This window comes from Scleropages formosus, chromosome 2, assembly GCF_900964775.1.
Source record: "Scleropages formosus chromosome 2, fSclFor1.1, whole genome shotgun sequence".
NCBI lineage: Eukaryota > Metazoa > Chordata > Actinopteri > Osteoglossiformes > Osteoglossidae > Scleropages > Scleropages formosus.
Window position 1 is genome coordinate 6760067 of NC_041807.1, and position 19746 is coordinate 6779812.

General features: G+C 41.0%; 1 protein-coding gene across 3 annotated transcripts in view; it reads right to left on the reverse strand.

Annotated features, from left to right (window-relative positions):
• LOC108938188 (copine-5-like) overlaps positions 1 to 19746 on the reverse strand; it is a 115922-nt gene extending 96176 nt beyond the window's left edge. For all 3 annotated transcript variants that reach the window (XM_018758552.2, XM_018758553.2, XM_018758554.2), the window contains exon 1: positions 19637 to 19746. In XM_018758552.2, the coding sequence (XP_018614068.2) occupies positions 19637 to 19746 (110 nt within the window). The remainder of the gene's footprint in view (positions 1 to 19636) is intronic.

Genomic DNA, 19746 nt, shown 5'->3' on the forward strand with positions numbered 1-19746 from the left:
ATACACACACACACACACACACACACACACACACACACACACACACACACACACGCAAACAAAAGTACTGCCCTAACAAAAGGGATTATTTGATTAAGTTTTCTCTTTTTTAATCATCACAGGGCTTCTCAGTACTTGGGGAATGCCATGAAAGTGCTCACTGGCAAATCCAGCAGAATAACAATGTGGCATCCTGCATGAAGCTGCAGTCTCAGATGGCAGGTAGATAAATAATTCAAGGGAAAATGGTCCCAAGCAAATGAGGAAGACGGGGGTACAGGACACTTGGGTGGGTTGCTTGTCCACCCACTCTCTCTCTCTACGCCACAGCCCTCAAATGGGGTCATCCACACATTAAATTGACAGGCACCTACTGTGGAATATACATCTTACCTGCCTCAACGATCCCTACCCATGGGGATCACTGTACCCAAAATTTAAATTTATTGGTTCTTTCCAGTGGTTCATTTGGGTAAAATTATGGTATTTCATAATAGTAAAGGGGGGAAGGGAAAGGTTTAACTGATACGAATATTACAGAAACTGGCCCAAGTCCCACAAAGACCATGAACTCCACATCCCTAGTGCAAGTTTCCCCTCTGTGAGTTTCATCGATAATATCAAAAATGCCTTGAATTTAGTACTCAGACATTAGACTTTTATGCCACAACGTCAAAAACTTGAGAATAGTACGCTCGTGTATTCAGAGCATGAGGATAACGAGCTCCTTTGAGATGTGTCTTACATAACCAGCTCTGAAAACTCCTCTAATAGGGGACTGTGGAGAACGAGATGCTCACCCATCACACTTAGTGCTGAGCCAGTACTGTGCATATGAGAAGTCAACTCCCACCCTGAGTTAATTAGTCATTTTAAAGACTATAGCAAAACACTTCAGTTCTTACTTTTGCTGCAGCACCTGAGAAGAACAGCCCACTGCCCTCTCTGGGTCCAGGACCAATTATGACTTTTTACCATCAGATCATCTTACTGGGCATCCCCTTTTGGCTTCAACAACAAACATGGCAGGTCTGAATAATATAACCATGGCATTGTGCTAGAAACAGATGAACAGAAGAATTCCATTCAAGGTCTGCGTTTCATCCTAAGAAGTGAGGATTAATACACAGTATCTCAAAATCCATGTATTTACATTAACCTTGAGAGTATGAGACCAAACCGAACTGAAAATATGGACAAATAAATCCACTGAGTGGAAGTCTGTACTGAGTGGAGCAGCAGACTGAACACATGTGGTTGGATTTATTTTCCTCAGTGGTGAAGGACACTGGGGAGGTTTAAACTATAATGGTATATGCATAGAGATTATAGATTAAACATGAGTCCATTTTTAATTCAAGAGATGCTTAGCAGACATTTGTAACCAAATAAACTGTATCGCACAATTTCGTTTTTGTTCTTACCCTTTTAAGCAGCTGTGCATTTACTCAGTTCAGGTGCTGATACTTACACAAAGCCCCAGCATCATTTATCAATGATATTCATGACATTAACAAAATTGAACTTTGGTTTGTCTGTCTGACATTTCTGCACACATACCCTGTTGGATAGCATGCTTCGGTTATTTTGGTATATTGCATATACTTTCGTTGAGATACTCATGACAAAATTAACCACCCTCATGGTTTATTTAAATGATGTGACTGTGACTTATCTATACTGTGTGGGCCGGAATAAATAACACCTCCAACACCTTTAAGGCTTCTTAAAACCTTCACAGAGTGCAGTACAACACTCCAGACCTTCTGTTCACCCCCCACTCTCACTACCATACCTCAAATTGAGCACAATGGTGTCTTACTTCAATCTGATTTGGATCAATAGTTTCTGCCAAGGCATTTTTCTCATTGTCGGGTGCAAAAAGGAATCTATGTGTGAATGACAAGCTGTATTTGTTCCCACAGAAATAAGGATGCCAAATGACTATTTCAAGCTCTGCACTATGGTTGCAGAGCTCGGAGACACCATTCATCCACCCAGATAATTCTCATCTGTCACACGTTGGACAGGTGGTCAAGACCAGCCTGGAGGAATCCAAGTTGAGGGCAACCCCACTGAGGGAAAACATAACAGCAGCAAGGTGAGAAAAGTACCCCTCTGGGGGTGCATTCTTTGGCAATTCATTCCTAGCACCAGAACGTACCCTGCCCATAGGCCAGCAGTGATCGAAGGCAACCCAGGTTCTTTTCCCACCATCTATTCAATAATTTATCCCAGCTATTCACCCCCCCACTCCCCATATCAGGTTCAATCCAATAATACCGGCTGGCTTAAAGTAGATTCTCTCCTACAGCTTTCAGCAGCATTGCCTGGCTGTGGTCCAGGCTGTAAATGTATCAGTGAAAAATTGCTGTGAAAATGGGTGGGGGTTGTCTCATTTCCAGGTGTCTCACTCTAGAGCTGAGAGAAGGTGAGTATTTGTGTGATAAACAACATCACAGACATCCCCAGCACATCTGTTAGCTAGACCACCAAACCTAGACCACCCTTGACCCACTGGGTCACACAATCAACACCTGAATGGAAAACAGCGACAGCTTGCTTTTAGGAAGTAACTCTGAAGACAGTGAGAAGAAGAACCTGCACAGTGGGTGACTCCAGTTGTTTCTGCTACCACAACCCCTATGGATGAGCTCCTGATGGACTGGTGGGAAAACCCTGCTCAACTTCATTAAGTGCAGCCTTCTAGGAAACAACAGAAGTACACTTGCACTACCACAATAGACCATAAAGGAATCCCCACAGAATGAAAAGGAACCAGAGGGATCAACAAAAAACAAATGGTAAATGACTTTTGAAAAATGACAGTGACAGTGTAAAAATGTAAAAGATTAACTATTTTATGGAAATTTGAAGGTTTTGACTGATCTGGAGGTTTTTTGTCAATGGCTGTTTCTTTCTTATCTCTGTATTTCTTTATACCTCCTTCAATTTCCATTTCACTTTCCCTTTATACCCACACCCCCCCTTGGTTTTCCCCTCAGTTTTCTTCTCTATTGTACGCCTACACTCCAGGAAGCCTGTCAGCCTGGCAGCTATGCAATCAGACACCAGCCGCCCACTGACACGTTTAGGGACCTCACACCTTCCGAGGAGATTGTGCATCATATTCTGCACGGGAGCAGCTGACTGAGGCCATGGCTGTGTTGCCAATTTTAAACAGGCGCCTGGCTGCACTTAACACTGTACTACCTCACATGCACATGTACGTGTGGTATATATGCATAGGCTGCCTCCACAATCTTGCCTTTGTTTAATTAAAAACTAATTGGATTCCATGAGGTCTATTGGTCTGTCAGTGAACCATCAGCACCTTCTCTACAAGCCTTCAGAGATGACCTCGGTCCCTGTGGACACTGGGTTCATTTCAGTAGCCAGGCTTTCATTAAACACTGAATCTGACTCTCGAACCTGCTCCAGAACTTGCTAAAAGGGAGCAATAATCACACCGATTTATGCACTGTTGAAGATACACCACTCCCCTTCGCTTGACAACAGTTTTGCCCTCAGGAAAACACGGCTGCTTTCTGTTACTGATTTTAATGAAATTATCTTCCACTCTTTACAGGCACAATTGTTCACTCATTAACATTAATGCCAAATAGTAGGGTCAGCAGCAGGTTACTGATCTTGGGTACATTTATTCATTTTCTCCAATGCAACGTACATCTCATAGAAAATACAATGTGTGCATTATATTAGCAGAAAGAGAACCATAGATGCAGACACATAATACTTAAGTGCAGCGTTTATTTCTTTCCACTGTATGAACCAATGTTCATCACAGGGGTAGCTGCATAAAACTTTATCGGAATAGCCATGATTCCTGATCACCTTCCTAGTAATTTTTTTTTGAAAATACACACACACACACACACACACACACACACACACACATTTTCAGAACCGCTTGTCCCATACAGGGTCACGGGGAACCAGAGCCAAACCCGGTAACACAGGGCGTAAGGCCGGAGGGGGAGGGGACACACCCAGGACAGGACGCCAGTCCGTCACAAGGCACCCCAAGCGGGACTCGAACCCCAGACCCACCGAAGAGCAGGACTGTGGTCCAACCCACTGCACCACCACACCCCCTTTTTTGAAAATACTACTGCTTAATCCAGTAATTACTGCTATTAGTGTTAGGATTTTTATTCAGCAGACATATTAACCAAAAAAGAACTGAGTATGTCAAAGTTTAGCACTTTCTTTAATTTATACAGCAGGACACTTCTCAAATATCTTTCTCAAGAGTGCAACAGCTGCTCCTTTTTGCAAGTTTTCATCTAAAGGCTGAGAAATCCTGTGTGACACCTGACAGTGATGAGCAGATAACTATGTCTAAAACGTCTTGTGCATCCATTACTGTCAGTTTTAGATCACTCCTCCCCAACTGTCAGCCAATGGTAGCTGCCAGGTTGGCGGAAGGGGGGGGTAGTTTATTCTAGTTCCATCAAACTATAGCAGCACTCATTTGTCTCAGGCCTGAGAAGATGTGGAAGCAGCAAGCATGACAAATCCCATCCGCAAACATATGTTGCACATGATGTGTTATCGCTATTAAGCGCTACAGCTTGCACCTGTCATGTGATCATATACTGTGTAGGAATAATATTATTCCTGCATATTATGTGCTGGAAGCCATACAGTACAATGTCTTTAACCAGGCATACATGCTGTGCAGACCAGCGCACTTTCGCCATTGCAAAAGTGGCTCTTAAATTCCAGAGCAATCATCTCAAACACTTCATTGCAATTCACTTTATGCTGGCCTGTTCAGCAGAGGAAAAATTATTGGCTCTCGTCATGGGTAGCCAGGCAGCAGAGCAGATGTCTGAGATGCAAACGGCATCAGAACAAAAAGATGCACTGTGGATATGCTGTGAAGAAATAGGGAGGATTCGTAGGCTGGGGGTTAGTACTGAAGGGAGGACAAGGAGTGTAAACATGAGCAAGCCTGTCTTTTGACAGAGGAGCCCATCCACATATCTGAGTAAAACACCAAACTGCACTTGGAACCATAGTAGGACTTTGCCAACAGCAACACCACGAGAATCTGCCAGAGGCATTGTAACAAGCTGAAGTTCCACCTGTCTGCATAGATACAGTGGTAACACTCCCATCGTTTTCCAACAACACTCACTACATTGCAAACTTCAGCCCACCATCACCCACCCCAAACTAATGAACCAAGTGCATTTTGCTGTGCTTGTAATTTATAGTATTACAGTCTATACTTTTAGTGCAATTACATTTTATTTTACGAACTTAATTAGAAAATTCGGAACTACCACCACACAATTATGAGGGAGAGTCAAAAAGTATCCACATAAATGAACACTGAGTTGAATTCAGATTTTTGCTGATACTTTTGACTGCTCCTCATACTTTAAGAAGTGGTTCACATATAATTCATATTTGCAAACAAGGGTGTCTACTGTAACATAAATAAAGAAATGAATTTAATAATGGATAAATCTTTATGCAGCTACTCTTCGATGTACCCGTTTATTTAATAATTTTATGATTTGAAATTGTTGAATAATGGTTAAACCTTTATGCAGCTACTCATCTGATGTATACTGGTTCATATGGTGAAATGTGACAAATTAACTGTATTCTAGAATCACATGTCTTCATCCAAGTCTCTCTTCCTGTTGATGTAATCCATTCATTGTATTTTTCTGAGATGTACATCGCTTTGGAAAAAAGCATTTTCTAGATGAATAAATCAGAAACAATGTCTACAACCGCTTGTTCGGTGTGGGGTTGCAGCAAACCAGAGCCTAACCTGGCAACACAGGGTTGCAAGGCCAAAGGGGGAGAGGGCACACCCCAAACAGGATACCAGTCTGCCACAAGGCACCCCAAGCAGGATTCAAACCCTAGACCCACCACAGAGCAGGCCCTGGCCATACCCACTGCACTACCATGCCCCCCTGAATGAATAAATGTTAATGTAAATTTCCAAAATGTAAAATCATGTAGATTCCATAAACTGCATCTATCAGCAGTACAATTGTTGTTTAGGGTCACGTGATATAGCAGTTAAGTTAAAGGAGGTTACTTTAAACATTTACATCACATTTATTCATTTAGCTGACACTTTCTCTGTAAGGAATTACAACGTGAAGGTTACAATTATTTACCTATTTATACAGCTGGGTAATTTTACTGGAGCAGTTTAGGGTAAGTACATTACTCAAGGGTACTCCAGCCAGACATGGGGATCAAACCTGCAACCATTGGATTCAAAGGCAGCAGCGCATATCACTACACCACCAGTTGTCACTATGGTTGAATAACTGAACAGACTGAAAACATTGTTTTGGGACCTTATGGAACATGTGAAAAACTTAAGAGCAGAATGGCAGTGGTGAGAACTGTTAGTTCAAGCCTCTGAATTGAGGTAGGCAACCATGGCAAACCTAAATTTGGGTAAAGTAGAATGACTGACACCATCACGCTTTGTGGAGGATTGCAATTTGCAAGGCGTAGGTTGTAACAACCAAAGTGTACAGAAATCCCAGTGCAGTTTATTTGGATGTGATTGTCCACTTCCAGCATTCTGTCTCCCACCTTCCTCTCCTCTCCACTGGGAGTGAACACATATGGAACGGTCAATGCAGTAAATATTTTCTGGCCTCTCAGGGCTCCATGAAGCTGCCTGGTATGAGTACACAAGCCTGTGGACACTGTCAAAAGAGCTGCTTCAACTAGAAAGTGCTTCACCCTTAGATTCAGCGGACATCTAACTGCCTTTCTGTCAAAAACGCCCAAATATCCAGAAAACCTTTCCTTCTTGTGGGATGGAATTCCCATCCCTACCCTCACCATCTATCTGTGTGTAACAATATAAATCACACACACACACACACACACACACACACACACACACACACACACACACACACACACACACACACACACACTGTCAGAACCGCTCATCCCATACAGGGTCACGGGAACCGGAGCCTACCCGGTAACACAGGGCGTAAGGCCGGAGGAGGAGGGGACACACCGAGGATGGGACACCAGTCCATCGCAAGGCACCCCAAGCAGGACTTGAACCCCAAACCCACCGGAAAGCAGGACCGTGGTCCAACCCACTGCGCCACTGCGCCACCACACCCCCTTCAATATAAATCATTGTTCTAAAAAATAAAAATATTCTTAATATATTTAACATGTTCACCCACCCATCCTTTATCATTAACATGTGTTTGTCCAGTACAGTGGTCTGGAGCCAATCCCAGAAGCACAGGGTGTGTGGCAAGGTAGACCCTGGCACACACACACTTATTCACTCATCCATTTGCACAAACATATTGGCTGAAGCCACTTGTCCCAAGTGGGGTTGGGGCAAACCAGAACCTAACACAGGGTACAAGGCTGGAGGGGGAAGGGGACACAGGACACACCAAGTCCATCGCAAGGCACCCCAAGCAGGACTTGAACCCCAAACCCACCAGAGAGAGGGCACAGGCCAAACCTGCTGCACCACCACACCCCTGCACCCTGTCACCTCTACACACTAAGGGCAATATAGATTTAAAAACTGACCTAGAACATGTCTGACCTGTAGGAGGAAGGCAGAGCACCCACAGGGACAACATGTCAAATTTTTTAAAAATTAACTTAAAATTCATTTGGAAAAATGATATAGTTTATACAAAATAAATGGATCTGAGAATGATGTTGGTATACAGTTATTATGGTGTGACTTCTAAAGCATTTATAATAGATTAGTATATGTGATCCAGATTTCTGAGAATTGTTTTGATTGTCCATGATAGATTCTCAAAGTAGACAGCTGCAGCTGAAGTTCATGGACATTTTAGAGGTCATTTTTTATCAGAAATACCTGGTTAACCAAACCAAACAACATGCAAATACTGTCAACACTGGTGTGATTAAGATATGCATACATATCATGAAGCAATAGAGTGGGTAGTAGTGTTGCCACGAGAATTAGAGGTCCCTTGTTCAAACCCACCTCCAACTATAGTATCCTTGACCAATATACTTACACTAAATTGCTGCAGTAAAAATTGCCAGCTATTTTAAAGGAGTGATTCTCTTTAAGTAAGTTAACATTGTAAGTTGTGTTGGAGAAAATGAATGAATATATTTCAATCACATGTTTACTTTCTATTTATTTCAATTGTATAGTATTGAAAAGTTTTCTACTTAGTAAGGCAAAGTTGGGGGTGCAGTAGCACAGGGGGTTTGGCTGGGCCTGCTCTCTAGCAGGTCTGGGGTTTGAGCTCTGCTTGGGGTGCCTTGTGATGGATTGGCATCCCTTCCTGGGTGTGTCCTCTCTCCCTCCAGCCTTGTGCCCTGTGTACCCGGGTTAGGCTCCGGTTTGCTGCAACCTCACTGGGGACAAGTGGTTTCAGTCAGTGTGTTTGTAAATTAAGCAAAAATACTACTAATGGCCAGTTTTTTTTTTGTTTTTGAAGATCCTTCATAGTCATATAGGGAGAGAAACTAATCTTTCATAAGATTAGATAAGATTTCATAATCTTTCATCTTTCTGATTCTGAATGTGATTTCACAACCTGAGATACACACTGTCACGCCCCCGCTCCCACGCTACCAGAGACACCTGCGTTTGATCAAGGAACGGGAGTATATTATAAAGGGCTGCTCCAGACGCAATGTATTGTGGAGCCTACTGTTCAGCCTTCTATGACTGCTGTGTACTAACCTGATCTCCTCGGCTCCCTCCATGGTCCCTGTTCCTTTGTTTGTCTGCCTTCATGTCATTGTCTCCCCAGTTTTCTGACACACGGCTCGTTTCCTGACTACGTCTTTTGGATCTTCCCTGTAACCACGTTTGCTCCTCGGTGACCTTTTGACTGTTTTTTGGACCACGAGATTTTGCCTACCCCTCTGAATAAACACTTGGGCACCTGCAATTGGGTTCATCGCCTCTCTTCATGCGGAAACCATGACACACACCAATGCGTATTTGTATTTGTGAATAACAGTAGCCTCAACTAGTAAGGCCTACACTGAAAAAAAAAGCCAACTTAAACAAAAAGTTCTCCAAATAAACATAAAGTAAATTGAGCTAAGATTTTGATCAGAAGTGTTCATGCATCATACTTAGTTCATTCAGCAAATTCATTCCTTAAATCTTACAAAGTGCAATGTTTTGTTTATCTTATTAAATAATTTTAGTTTTGCCTTCAACCTTCACGTTTCACATAGTTTGAATCTTGAGCCCATGCACAGTTTGAGACTTTAACTACTTGGAAGTTTTTCATGAATTGATGTTCATGTGAAGGAGTGGTTTTGTGCCTAATCAGTCTGGCGTTTTCTGCATAATAACAAGTATGTATCAATCATTTTTTAAACAACTATATGTTATTTGTCATATAATGTATGTTGTTCTCTTCCTAAGATAATTCTCTAATCTGTTGTTAAACACTAGCTTACAAACTGTTACTTTCTAGAAAGCCCAGAAGGGGTGGGCAACCACTGGCCCGTGGACCCCCAGAGGATTTTTTCTCCCTCAGCCTTCAGTTGGGAGTTTTTGATTCTTTTCCCTGGTGGCCAGTAGGTATACTTACAGCTCTATAATAAGTTCTTCATTATGGTAGCCATTAGTTGACTGTCTTCTTTGTTTGTATCAATTTTTCTTGCTGGCTGCCTGTGTTAAAGCGCTCTGTGTCACTGCATAAGAAGAGCGCTCTATAAAAATAATAATAATAATAATAATAATCTAATTTAGTGTTACTGATTTTGCGCACTGGTGCCTTGCGCACGTTACATGGTTATTAAAGTTTTGAGAGAAGCTTGTCTGTGGGACAAATGGAAAAAGGCTTTAATTTTAATTACTTGATTAATTGAAAATTGCATGACTAAATGTAAGTATTAAATTAGGCAAATTATTTGCTCATTACAAAACGGCCAATATATACTCTGTCTGGCCGGCCATCCAAGACGGTCATCGCTATTTTCTTTCAAAACTAAATGAAATTTACGCACGTTACTTCAACTTTTGAGAGAAGCTTGTCTGTGGGACAAACACGAAAAAGGCTTTAATTTCAATCGTTTGAATAATGTAATGAGTATTAACATGGGACCATTTCTGCTCCTGTCTTGACAGAACGGCCAATATACAATATTGAATTGGATTCTTATATCCCAAGATGATATTTTCATTCATTGGATGCAGTTTACCTGGCTTAATTGTGATCAATAAGACCTCGGTAGGAGGTCGCACCTTAGTTATAGAGCACCGAAACTGTAGAATAGTCCACCAGTTACTGTCAGAAATGCCTCGTCTGTCTCCATCTTCAAAACCAGACTAAAGAGTTACATGTTCACTCAGGCATTCCATCTCGAAATGTAATTCACGTGCTTGTGTGTTTGTTTTTACCAATGCATATTAAATTGACTTGTTTAAGTTACAAATTACTAAGACATTACTAACTCTGTTCTTTCTTCTTGTTTAGCATTGTCTCGCTACATAAGACTTGAGGAGGCCGGCCGGTGGTGACAGATGAATCCCATGCTGACTGAAGATGAAGACAGACTGCCATGATGGACGAGACATACCATGCTAAGCTGGGGATTCAAGCTACCATACAGCAACAATATCATTATTACTACGCAGTGCCCTTGGGCCTGTAGTTTCAATCAAACCCTTTTCCAGCCCCCTGCTCAGCTAGAGGGTCCGAATCCACCTTCTTTCTCTTAACTTTCTTACTTTTAGTATTGTTTACGTACAATTTTAATGTAAACAACTAAGTCCATCTGACTCACGTGCAGTCAGTTACCTCAACTGGTTCTATACTTGGTCCTTTACTGGAGTCACACAGAGTAAACTGGTTCAGTACTGGACCCCCTGAGGTTTTTTCTCCCTCGATTTTCAGTTGGGAGTTTTTGTTCCTTTTCTCTGTGGCCAGTAGGCATACTTATAGGTCTATAAAAGTACTATATTATGATAGTATTCTGGCCCTGGCCATCCAGATGGTCTTATCACCATTTCTTTAAATGAGCTAGCCTAAATATCTGTATAAAAATGGGGTAACATGATGAGAAGAGGATGTTTTTACAAAGAAGCAGTGCAATGAAGGAAAAATATTGAACAGGAGGAAATGCAATGCAAATATTGCAAATTTTCAAATTCTGACCCAGAGGTCCACAAGACAACTAATGTCACATATGGTTTTGTTACTTTATATAATTAATACTTTCTGTGGAGTTGTTACCCATGCATGTTAAACATGCATCGAGTTCAGTGTAACATGCAAGTTATGTGAGTTAAAATGCAAGACTTGATACCAGTAAGGTCATTGTTGTGACACTGGACACAAACCATTTAAATAAGTTCTTTGACAGTGTTATGGTTTGTCTTCTATTTAGACTATTTAAATAATAATTAATGAATTCATCTGGCCTATTTATGTTCAGCCAACAAAAAATATTTTGTTCTGTGATTCATTAGGTAAAAATAACTATTTATGTTGTGAGAACTTATGATTTTAATGTAATCTTTTGAGTTGGGTGGACTTCTGCCACACCCACGCCATCACCCTAATCAGATACACCCGGACCTGGCAGGATATAAGACAGAAGCAAACAGAGAAGCACACGGAACCTTGTTCACCAACACAGCTCACTCGTTTGAGTCAGCCTGCTCCTCGCTTCTCACCCTTGTTCCCATTCCACCTGCCCGAGTCCTTCTCCCATGACCTCTACCTTCCTGTGCTCTGATCCGTGTTTTTCGTATTTGACCTGTTGCCTGTATTCACTGACCACGATTCTGGATTTCCTGATAAACGACGTTTGCAGTACGAAGACCCACGCCTGTCCCCGACCATGGTTCCTGTCCTGTCCCTAAATAAACTCCTGTGTACTCCGCAATTGAGTCCGCCTTCTACTTCCGGACGAAACATGGCAACTTCAGTCCCAATTTGTTGAGATAACTCAAAAAAGTGCTTGCAATAGGTTGCCTTATTATTTTAATTTGCCTCAACATATTTTTTTTACAGTGTAAGAATTTGTGTGCTTTGAAACAATTAATCTCCAGTAAACACTTTTCTTGGGCATGTTGTCAATAGGATGAGTTCTAGGGACTTAAGGGTCGCAAGAAGGATAACCTTGTTTCTGGGGAAACATGTGGTTGCATCCAGGGGTTCACAAAGAACAGTAAAGTCCCAGTCAGGGAACAACAAAAAAGGAATGGGGAAATAACATTAGTAAAATGTATGGAAGAAGCTTTTCGGATAAAAGTGCAACCATTACTTTCAATATAATTCCATGAATTAAATCTGGGGATTTTGCTTCCTGCACACATATGCCAGAGGCAAATTTTTAAGTTATACCAACAAGCACATTGTGACCTTTTGACTCCAAATTTTGGACATAAAAAACCAATATGAACTATCTCTTAGAACGTTTCCACTTAAAATTATTTAAATCACAGGTTTTCTATGGCATCATCGTAACACCTGAAGTACTTATGTAGGACTGTAGGGCATACAAAGATATGTTAGGAAGTCTTTCACGTTGACTGTTCTCAAGCAATCCACACTTACTGAAATAATTATGAAAAGGTGTGGTTTGGAGAATTCAGTGTAGACTATGAAGATGATGCAAAAGTTTCATCTGGGACCCTTTAACAAAACTGTTAATTAGGCAGTATGTTTTTGCTGTTTAAGTAGGTGGACCAGAAAGTCCTGCAACGATCTTCTTTTCTCTTGCCAGTCTTCTAGAAAAAAATCTCACTAAACACAAAAGAGCAACTTCTACAACAGCAGCGTAGAAAAAGAATGTTCCAACTTGAGAAAACTTAAGAAACTCTCTCTCAAGCCTCATTCCTTGTTTAGGTGCTGAGAACACAGTCACATACTGTAAGCGGCAGACACAGATATGGATATGCTGTGGGCACCCACCCCATAAAACTCACTGTCTCACAACCACTACAATCTTGCTATGCCTATTAAAGGGTACCCACAGAGTAAAATCTCTGGCCCATTCGGTGTTCTCTAGGACATGTACAATACTCTTGTTATCCTCTCTTCCTCCAGGGATAAAGACTTTTTGAATAGGTATCGACTTGATCTGGGTCTCTTATCATATTGCCAATGATTTTAATGAATGGAACAGTAATTGCCTCTTAATTACAGTAATTACACGAAATGGCAGATCTTTTTTGCCTGAAAAGACTGAAAAAGCCAAGTCAAGGCAGGGAACTGACTTCTAAATTGACTGCTCTTGGAGAAACCTGTGTCTCTGAATAGATTGTGACTTATGTCCATGCTGCTCTCCCATTACAAGACCAGAAATCCAGGTGGGGGCTGGTTTCAGGGTTTAGGAGAGCACAGCACATTCATGCTTCAGCATCTTGGGACAGTTTCTGTTACGCATGGACTTGTGTTGCTTGTGCATTTGCGCGGTATGTCCAGTAGGAATGCATGTCTTATGCTGAGAGACCAGCGGCTACAGCCTGAAAAAGGGTACCCAGCTCTCATCTGCCTCAAACCCTGGGTTTAATTTAAACTTCAGAACACCTGGAAAACCTTTACATTCCTTTAACTTTCCTCTCTATAAAGAAACCAACAAACACAGACAGAAATGCCTAATTTCTGCTTTACACATATAAGAGGGTGAATGAAAGTATCTGCTGTGATGTTTTAACAATGTGTTTTCAATACTTTTTCATTTACCGTTGTATTTAGGACATTATAAGATGTTACACAGACTTAAAGCAAGGTGTCAAAGTCCTGATTTGAAATATAGTCTTTATGCAATTAACATTGAGGCTTATTATCATAGGAGCTGTCCCTTACTGGTTGCAGGTCTCAGGAGGGTCAGGAAGATCAGATTTCTTAGTCCTTTGGACAGGCAATTTACCTGAATTCTTGGCATCTGAGCATGTAAAACAGTGAGACTTTGAACTTCTCCAGATTACAGTGAGTGTTGCGCTGTCAGCTTGGAAACTTATGCAAGGTGGTGACAGGATGCAATGCTGGCACTGCAATGAATCTGTACTACTGTACATCAGTTCACCTCAGAAACATTTGGTCAAATACATATGTAAACATGTTCAAAAGTACCAGAAAGAACTGGTGCTGTATTTTTCAAACAAATTCAGAATTTTAAAGGAGAATGTATTTGCAATCCTATAAATTCCTGTATAAAGTAAATAATAGTACAATTTTACTCATTTTTCAGTCTCTTTGAGGCATTGTTACTTAATACAGAATGACATGCATCACCTCTGAAACCTGCTAAGTAATGCTTAAAGGAATATTCACCTAAACATGAACTGGGTTTTCAGAAATTTCAAAAGAAGTGTCCAATCATTTTAAACTTCTTTTACATTGAGATTCACCTCTACACTACATTACAAATGGGTAATTTGTGTTACCTGACATTTGGTCAGTTTCCACACTGCAAAGCTGGCTGCAGCATATTGGAAAACTCCAGGAAAGACCATGCTGTTGATGTTCCGTTGATGTGTTATTACTAAATGTGTTGTACATTATTACTAATGTTAGACTGATGCTTGACACAACTGTACTTTGGTCTTGTTGAGTAAAACTTAGGATTCTGAAATTCTGAGTTTAAATCAATAAAAATGGACAGAAAAATGACAGAATAAAGAAAAAAAAATGCTTATTAAAGTTTTAATATTTAACCCTAATGGTGTTTTTAATAAACTTCATGGATAAAACACACCAAGTACAACCAACAGCCTGTCATAAAGCTTACCTGTTCTATCTTTGTTAACAGAAAAGACAACTGTCCACATACAACAGTATACTCAAGGGCATTTCCAGTTCATTAACAATGCACTGAATTAATGTGCAATGTATTGGAAATCTATTTCTCATGCTGGTCATTAGTGTATATTGCATTGACAACTGAATGATGACATGCTGTGAAACGTGTAGCAACTTAACTTGTAATGTATTTTGAATTGATCTGAACAATGATAAAATGAAGGTCAAGATAGAGATGTTTTACATCATTGCTGGTCCTGAAAATCAACAGTGAGACCTGATGTTCTCTCATTATTGGTTCAGTCATTTCCTGTTTCAAACACAGATGCCTATAATGTTTCCCCATGGTTTCCTGATGTATTGCTTCTCCAATACACTACCTGCCAACACAGCACAAGTCACACTGTGCTTTGCAGACCTCCAGCTGACCAGAAAAACAACACATCACGCACAGCTAACAGTCTACAGTTGCCTGTATGATGAACCTTTTAGGAGTCAAACCACAGGATCAGTAGTATTGTTAACTTTATTTAGCAGACACTTTTTTACAAGGCATTTTACAATGTAAACTTATAATGAGTAGAGCAAACTATTCTTACTGTATCAGTTCAGGTTAGCTACCTCAGTGAAGGGTACTACAGCAGGAGAAGGATTCAAGTGAGCAAATTTCAGATTGAAATGCGACAGTCCTGAACACAACACTTTCTGCTGCCTCCATGGCTCATTTAAAACATTGTGATCAGAAAAGCTAATTTCTGCAGTTCTGTGTAAAAGTATGTGAAGTTTGTCCAGCTCAGGAATTCACCTCAAAATTTAATTCCACTTAGCTGTGTTTGTTTTTTCCACCTCTGTACTTAAACATGTTAAACTTGTTTGAGTTAAACATTACTAACATTTTTATCTTGATGAGCATGCATTGTTCTCTACAATAAGACCTGAGGAGGGTGGCCGGCAGTTAGATGCGTCCATGGAAAATCATTGACGGAACAACCCCCCCCCCCCCCCCAAGGGGCAATTTCCAGTTTTTTTGTTGCACCACCTCAGCCGATACTGATATGGTAGCTATTGTTTTGTATATTCTATTACACAGACACATTTTCTTTACACTTTTACTTTTCAAAATATATTACAAAATGTAGAATCCATTGGTCAAAATACATTTCCAGTATAAAACTACATTTGATTTGAGTGAGCTAAAAGCAAATTAAATGTCTCAGATTCATTTAATTCAGTCAAGCAGAGACTTCTTTTTTACACATATACATTAGCTACAAAGAAATTCCGAGTGTCCCTTATAATCTTCTGCAGGGGTTGGCAACCCTTACATGTCACATACTCCACCATCCGTGGCTGAGAGAAAAATCTCTCTTACAAACAAAGTTTAGATTACAGTTCACCATAAACTCGTTCTCCCTGACTTTGCTAAGCATTGGTTCTCTGTCTCCCATTCTTTTTTATACTTCTCTAATCGTTTTTGTTTACTTGGTGGACTAGTATGATGACATGCCATGATGACATCTAGTCATTTAGTTAGTAACTACCTGCCTTGTCCCTCTCACAGGAGGGGGTCCCCTTGACCCTTAACCCTCCCTCCATTGTCAAATGTAGCATCCGAGTAACGAAGCAAGACCAATGACAGTCGGACTCACACACGCAGTACAGCTGTGTTTCGCATCCATTTTTGCCATGTTTTCCTAATCTTCTAACACTTTAATGCGAACTGCAAGGTTTATTTATGCAATAAGTATATGTAATAAATACTTGTAAATGTTTCTGGGTGTGAAAGATTAAAATACGGGACACACCCACGTTCCGTATGGTTTTAATACAGAACAATTCCGGTATTTTACGGGACGGTTGGCAACCCTAGTTACAGATGCACCCCATGCTGACTGAAGATGATGACCCACTGCCATGATGGACGAGACGTACCTTGCTGAACTAGGAAATCAAGCTACCATACAGCAACAATGAGATTATTACTTATAAACTGCCTTAGAACTCTTATTTAATCTAGAATGCCCAGGAGGGGTGGGTAGCCACTGGCCCTTGGTTTTTTTATTCCCTTGATTTTCAGTTGGGAATTTTTGTTTCTTTCCTCCGTAGCCAGTAGGCATACTTATAACTCTATAAAAGCATTCTATTTCGCTAGTCTGTAGTCAGCTGTCTTATTTGTTTCTTTATTCTGATGCATTTGTTATTTTTGCTTATGCCTGTGTAAAGTGCTCTGTGTCACTGCATGAAAAGAGCGCTCTATAAAATGAACTGAGATGAGATTCACACTGTTTCTTTGAAAAGTATGGTTAGTTACAAACTGGTAACATTTCTACACAACTTACAACTGTCCACAGGACCACATTGCTGCAGTAATACATGTATAAACTTCCAGATGAACAGGCAATGAAAAGTCAGCAGACATGTCAAAAATTTTCAATTAACTGTAGACAGCAGTGGGGTCAGGGTGGTGTGGGAGGGTGCAGACCACACCAGGTAACAGCATCACAGGGGGTGACACCAAAATGACTGTCTATAAAATTCTGTGCAGTGTTTCAGCAGAAATGTATTATTTTTATAAAAATATCCTTTAAGTTAGTTATAACAACAAAAACATTTTTTGTAAGTCCAGTTTACATGTATCAATATACCAATTGTTATAATATTAATTAGAATAAATATTCAGTTCATTTACAGACACACAAGAACAGCTACAGGTTATGACAATATTATCACACACACAGACTTCCATATACAAAAGCAGGCAAAAGCAACACAAAGATTTGTTTTTGGCCTTGTGTTCTCTATATATGTGTGAATAAGATCAGTCAAAAGAAACATAACGAGTTAGGTTTGGAAAGCAACAATCCAGCCCGTGAGACAATATTCATGCCGATTAAACAAATGATTACCATGCTTCTGGTGTCAGCTTAAAACTGTTAAAAGTTATACTTTCACGTGCTTCCTAATAACCCATTGCTGTTGTCTAAATAATCAAAGGAGCGTTTTTAAAGATTGTGACACAAGTAAAATCGTTCCATTCATCCGTATCATTACTGTCACTTATGGAAACCCGGCCAGGTGATTGATGGGTGCAACAGTGCCATTTTTCTTTCTTTTCATCTACACATCGCGCCTGCACAACCAGAGAAGCATTCTGAATGCGAACCGACTTTCAAGTTGTTTTCGGAGGAAAAATTACCCAAACATGAAACCTTACCGTGTATTGGCGCAGTAACTGGAAAAAGCTATTGCTCCTGTCTTTTTTTCTCCTTTTTTTTTTCCTCGAGGTGCATGCTGATTTATTAGGGTTAGAGCACGAGAAAGATTATATAGTTTTGGTTTTTCCAGAACACAGTAAATGGAGCCACAATAGGTGCGACAGATTGTTTTGCACTTTACTTTAATTTACTTCTGCACTATGAAATAATGACAGAGTTTGCCAAAGTTTTAATAAAACAACACACAGTTGAATGAAGGATTCAGCTTTGCACAAGATAGTTTCAGGAAACAACTCCCCCAACGGAACATGGATGTTACTGAGGTGCTGTGACTATGTTTCTTCCGTCACAAAAAAAGTGACAGAAAGGAACTGATTAAATTAATCAATCAGATAAAGCATTATAATTTATCTGACTTCTTCTTGCATAAAGCGACTTGCGAGGTTTGATCGCCTTCTTTGTAATGATTCACCCAATTGTACCTCAACAACTCTGAGTAATTGCTTTGATCGAGGGGACTACAAGAATGGGATTCGAACCGAGAACAATCAGGTTGAAGGGAGCTGCCCTGAGCAGCACACTCGGGCCCGGTCCACTGGTGCTGGAAAATGCGAAATAGGCGGACTCGTGTCCCTGAGTGCACAACACGACTGCTAGACAGTCAGAAGAGGATTGTGTTTCTCTTCAAAAACAGCAAGAGCCGCTGCCCCCCGCGCGCACACAGCCGCGGCTTCACCCAATACGCACACGTCGCGCCGCCGGCACGACTGGGCTGTGTGGTTCCTCGTTCTCATTCAGCTCTCTGTCGGTTTTGGGAATTCTGGGGAAAAAAAAAAGAAATCCTAATGAAAACAGCCTATAAATGTTTTTAAACCCCGGCAGGCAGCTCAACGCCACATACGCAGTGGGTGTGGTGTCCGGTAAACAATCACACCACATTGATTGGCAGGTCTACGGCTTCTCTCCTAGATCTGCAAAATTTGCCCATAGAAATGGCTCATATTTTGCAGAGCACGTGTTAAATCGATTGGTTTTAAAGATGCAGATTTTCCGCAGCATTTGATTTGGCGTGAAGTCCTCGCAGTTGAAAACATTCCTTCGCGGTGCGGGGCTTCGCCACTACCAAGTGAATGTAACAGAAGGAGAGCATTTCGCGTGTTTCACCTCGGAAACGGAATTGTGAACATACAGCTAAGAAGACGCTCGGCCGTCCACACCCTTGAACATCTCGAAAAATAAGAGACACCTTGCTTCTGGGTTTCACGTGTTCGGTTTAAGTCTCATTTGCTCCAGCTTTGAAGGCTTTTGTGCAATGACCCCAACCCTACGGTGTGCTGCTTTGAGCTCTTCACTTGCACTCTGAAGGTCCTTGGTTCGAATCCTGCTGTCACCCCATTGTTGAAGGTATTTACCCTGAATTGATGCAGTAAGAATACCCTGTTGTGCGAAAGAGTAAATCGATGCAAAAAAAAAGATTTTCGAACCCTACAAGGAGACAGGACTCCGATTTTGAAAAATGTCTAATAACAGTAACGGTTGAGTAGCACAACACACACGCGAAGTCGAATACCAACCAGTGAAGAGAGCGCAATTTGGAGAAATTCACTCTCTGTGCTCCAGGTTAACTTGGTGTCGCTCTCCGCCCCTGAGCCTTACCTGCAGGACACGCTGATCTCCACCTTGGTGGCCGGGATATTTCCCGTGATGGGATCGAACTCATACACCGAAGCCATGTCATCCAGTTTGTCCATAACGTCCTCTTCCAT